The 3,689-nt window shown below is 42.4% G+C and overlaps 1 protein-coding gene across 6 annotated transcripts in view; it reads left to right on the top strand.

Moving 5' to 3' along the window:
• Window positions 1-3,322, top strand: part of UBTF (upstream binding transcription factor) — a 41,437-nt gene extending 38,115 nt beyond the window's left edge. For all 6 annotated transcript variants that reach the window (XM_068264281.1, XM_068264279.1, XM_068264284.1 and 3 more), the window contains exons 19-20: window positions 856-981; window positions 1,063-3,322. In XM_068264281.1, the coding sequence (XP_068120382.1) occupies window positions 856-981; window positions 1,063-1,170 (234 nt within the window). In that variant the 3' untranslated portion in view covers window positions 1,171-3,322. The remainder of the gene's footprint in view (window positions 1-855; window positions 982-1,062) is intronic.
• The last annotated feature ends 367 nt before the right edge of the window (window positions 3,323-3,689 follow it).

Raw genomic sequence — 3,689 nt, forward strand, 5'->3', positions numbered from 1 at the left:
ATGTGATAACTCCAAACCATAACAGCAGAAAAAGTTTTGAAAGTTTTGAATGCAGGATTAGCATCTTTATCACTTAATACACTCAGACCATTTGCTGTTGAAATTTGATTTTTACGGTGACAATTCAGCTTTAAAGAGAATCTGTATTGTTAAAATCGCACAAAAGTAAACATACCAGTGCGTTAGGGGACATCTCCTATTACCCTCTGACACAATTTCGCCGCTCCTCGCCGCATTAAAAGTGGTTAAAAACAGTTTTAAAAAGTTTGTTTATAAACAAACAAAATGGCCACCAAAACAGGAAGTAGGTTGATGTACAGTATGTCCACACATAGAAAATACATCCATACACAAGCAGGCTGTATACAGCCTTCCTTTTGAATCTCAAGAGATTATTTGTGTGTTTCTTTCCCCCTGTTCTCATGCACTGAAGTTTCAGGCTGCTTGTTTCTTCCTGCAAACAGCTTTGCCCTTGTCTGTAATTCCTAAGTATGTGAAAGCCCAGCCAGCTCAGAGGACGATTTATCCAGCTTGTAAAAGATAAGAGAGAAGAGAGAAGCTGCTCTAATCCTAAATAACACACAGACAGTGTGCATACAGGGGCCTGGAAGGGGGAGTTCATAGCAGAACCACAACACTGAAGAACTTGGCAGCCTTCCAGACACAGGCTGACAAGTCTGACAAGAGAGAGATAAGTTGATTTATTACAGAGATGGTGATAGTAGAACGTGCTGCAGTAAGCTAGAACACATTAGAATAGCTTTTTGAACTTGTAGGATGATAAAAAACAGGATGCAATTTTTGTTACGGAGTCTCTCGCTTTAAGATTAAAGGGATCTTCTTGTGTTCATTCAGGATGATGATGACGACGACGATGATGATGATGACGACGATGAAGATGACGATGATGATAAGGATGACTCTTCTGATGGAGACTCCTCTGATTCTAGCAGTGAAGAGGACAGTGAGGATGGAGAGGAGGTAAATGCATGGTTTCAGAGTTTGTAGTAAGTGGCGGTAGAGTATACACCAGATTTTAACCTTTACATTTTCTTCTCGCAGAATGAAGACGAGGAGGAAGACGACGATGAAGAGGATGATGATAATGAATCCGGTTCCAGTTCCTCTTCCTCCTCTTCAGGAGACTCCTCTGACTCGGACTCTAATTGAGCGAGAACTGATCGTTTTAATAAGCAAAATTGGAAGCGGGACTGATCTGTTTAAAGAGTACCCGTCACTTCCACTCTTGTAGGCAGCCGTCCTACGTGCTAATCCAGTATTTCTAAGCGTGCAGCTGGTCTGGCCTGTACATCCAAGCAAATATCACAGACTTCTGGAGGCAACCAGTGATGTTAGAAGACCTTCATGATTTGATACTTTCTGTGCTCTGGTTTAGTGGACAAAAAAAAGCCACCTCAGGCATGTCAGTGACCGGTACTCTTTAAACCGCTTCAGGGCTGTAACGGTCTCATAGGGTATCTTGGAGCATGACTCTCCTCCATGTAAAATTCACAATTCACAGTTGTGGCACCGTGAACCCTTCCTACTTTTCGACTTGGGAGGAATTCGATGTGATTTTCAGTTTTCTGTTCTCAAACTGACATTTCTTTTTTTTTGTGGAACCATGTTTATTATAAGTGATGGGCCTCACGGATCAGTGTCTGAACGAGTACTCTCTTTACGTTTCTCGTGGCAACCAATTTTTCTCTCTTGCTTTCTAAACTGTGACAAAGAGGGACAAGATGGCTGCCTTGGGAATCGCAGGATTATTTTTTTTGTTCTTCATTTTCAACAAATCTGTTTCGGCAGCCTACAAAACCATATTTCTTCCTCGGCAGTCTATTACAAACCCTACCGAAGTCTCGAAGTCTAAGGCCACTGCTCATTTCATTTCTTTCTAGCTCCTCTTTGGCTCGAGCCAATTTCACATGTTCGAATGGCAGTATTTTCTCCTCCTCTCATCTAAGTAAGCTTTGCCAAAACCACCAATTTGTACTTTTCAGTAAATGAACTTGGCTTGCATGAAGGTAGAGCTTTCCTAGAAGGGGAGAAGGACCTCTGTCCTGTCCAAACAGTGCTGCTATATCAATATGTCTTACTCCTTGTAACCTTTGAATTGCTGAAATCTGACCTCAGCAAATTTGGTCTCCTTTATGCTACTGGTTTCATCCTGTGGTTCATGGTAAAGGGGCAGCAGAGGAAGCCTTAGGACTGAAGGTTTTTAAAGGAAAGCTACTGGAGTGCATAGTGTCTGCAAAGCAATAATGCTAACGAAAGTGCAGGTCCCACAAGGTGCCCTAATTAATGTATTATGCTCCAGATATTTTTCTGTGTACCTTGAGCAAGCACCAATCTCAAGCACACACTGAACAGAGGCCTTGGCATCCTCTAGTTGGAACTATCTCCTACAGGGCGGTGGAGTCTGTACAAAAATTATCCAACTCCTTAGTTTATTGAAACCACCGACTTCAGGTACCTAAAATTGCTCCAACTCCTGGACTCTGACTCCTTAGTCTAATACTTACCAGGGCTGTGGAGTCGGTACAAAAATCATCCAACTCCTTAGTTTACTGAAACTACCGACTTCAGGTACCTAAAATTGCTCCAACTCCTGGACTCTGACTCCTTAGTCTAATACTTACCAGGGCTGTGGAGTCGGTACAAAAATCATCCAACTCCTTAGTTTACTGAAACTACCGACTTCAGGTACCTAAAATTGCTCCAACTCCTGGACTCTGACTCCTTAGTCTCATACTTACCAGGGCTGTGGAGTCGGTACAAAAATCATCCAACTCCTCAATTTATTGAAACCACCGACTCCTGATAACCAAAATTGCTGACTCAAGACTCCTCGACTCCACAGCCCTGATGATCTATCCACAAACCAATTACAGTAGTAGTGTAATTAGGTGATTGCTGACCCTAATGTATATATTGCATGAGTGTTAACACCCAATAATCCCACAATACCCTACTACGCAGGACTGTTCTTTTCACCAGTACTGCTACCCACTAACTGCCTCTGTACTTCATCCTACAATGCCAGTCCTGCCACCACCACCACCATAGTGCTATAAACCTATCTAATGATGTAGAGCTTATGAGTGCATTGTGCATGCCTTGTCTCAGACCTGGAACAGATACATCGCTCTAAAACCACAGCACATGAGGCAGAATGTCCGTTACAAATCGTCCGGAGGAGAGAAGTGGCTGATCCAGGTCTAACATGGCTTTTATTAAAGGATACCCAAAGTGACATGAGATAGACATGGGTATGTACAGTGCCTAGCACACAAATAACTATGCTGTGTTCCTTTTTTTCTTTCTCTGCCTGAAAAAGTTAAATATCAGGTATGTAAGTGGCTGACTCAGTCCTGACTCAGACAGGAAGTGACTACAGTGTGACCCTCAATGATAAGAAATTCCACCTTTAAAACACTTTCCTAGCAGAAAATGGATTCTGAGAGCAGGAAAGAGATGAAAGGGGGACTTTCTTATCGGTGAGGGTCACACTGTAGTCACTTCCTGTCTGAGTCAGCCACTTACATACCTGATATTTAACTCTTTCAGGCAGAGCAAAAAAAAAAGGAACACAACATAGTTATTTGTGTGCTAGGCACTATGCATACACATGTCTATCTCATCATGTCACATGTCACTTCAGGTATCCTTTAAGGTTTGCCGCCATA

This window comes from Hyperolius riggenbachi, chromosome 12 (genome assembly GCF_040937935.1).
Source record: "Hyperolius riggenbachi isolate aHypRig1 chromosome 12, aHypRig1.pri, whole genome shotgun sequence".
In the NCBI taxonomy this organism is placed as follows: domain Eukaryota; kingdom Metazoa; phylum Chordata; class Amphibia; order Anura; family Hyperoliidae; genus Hyperolius; species Hyperolius riggenbachi.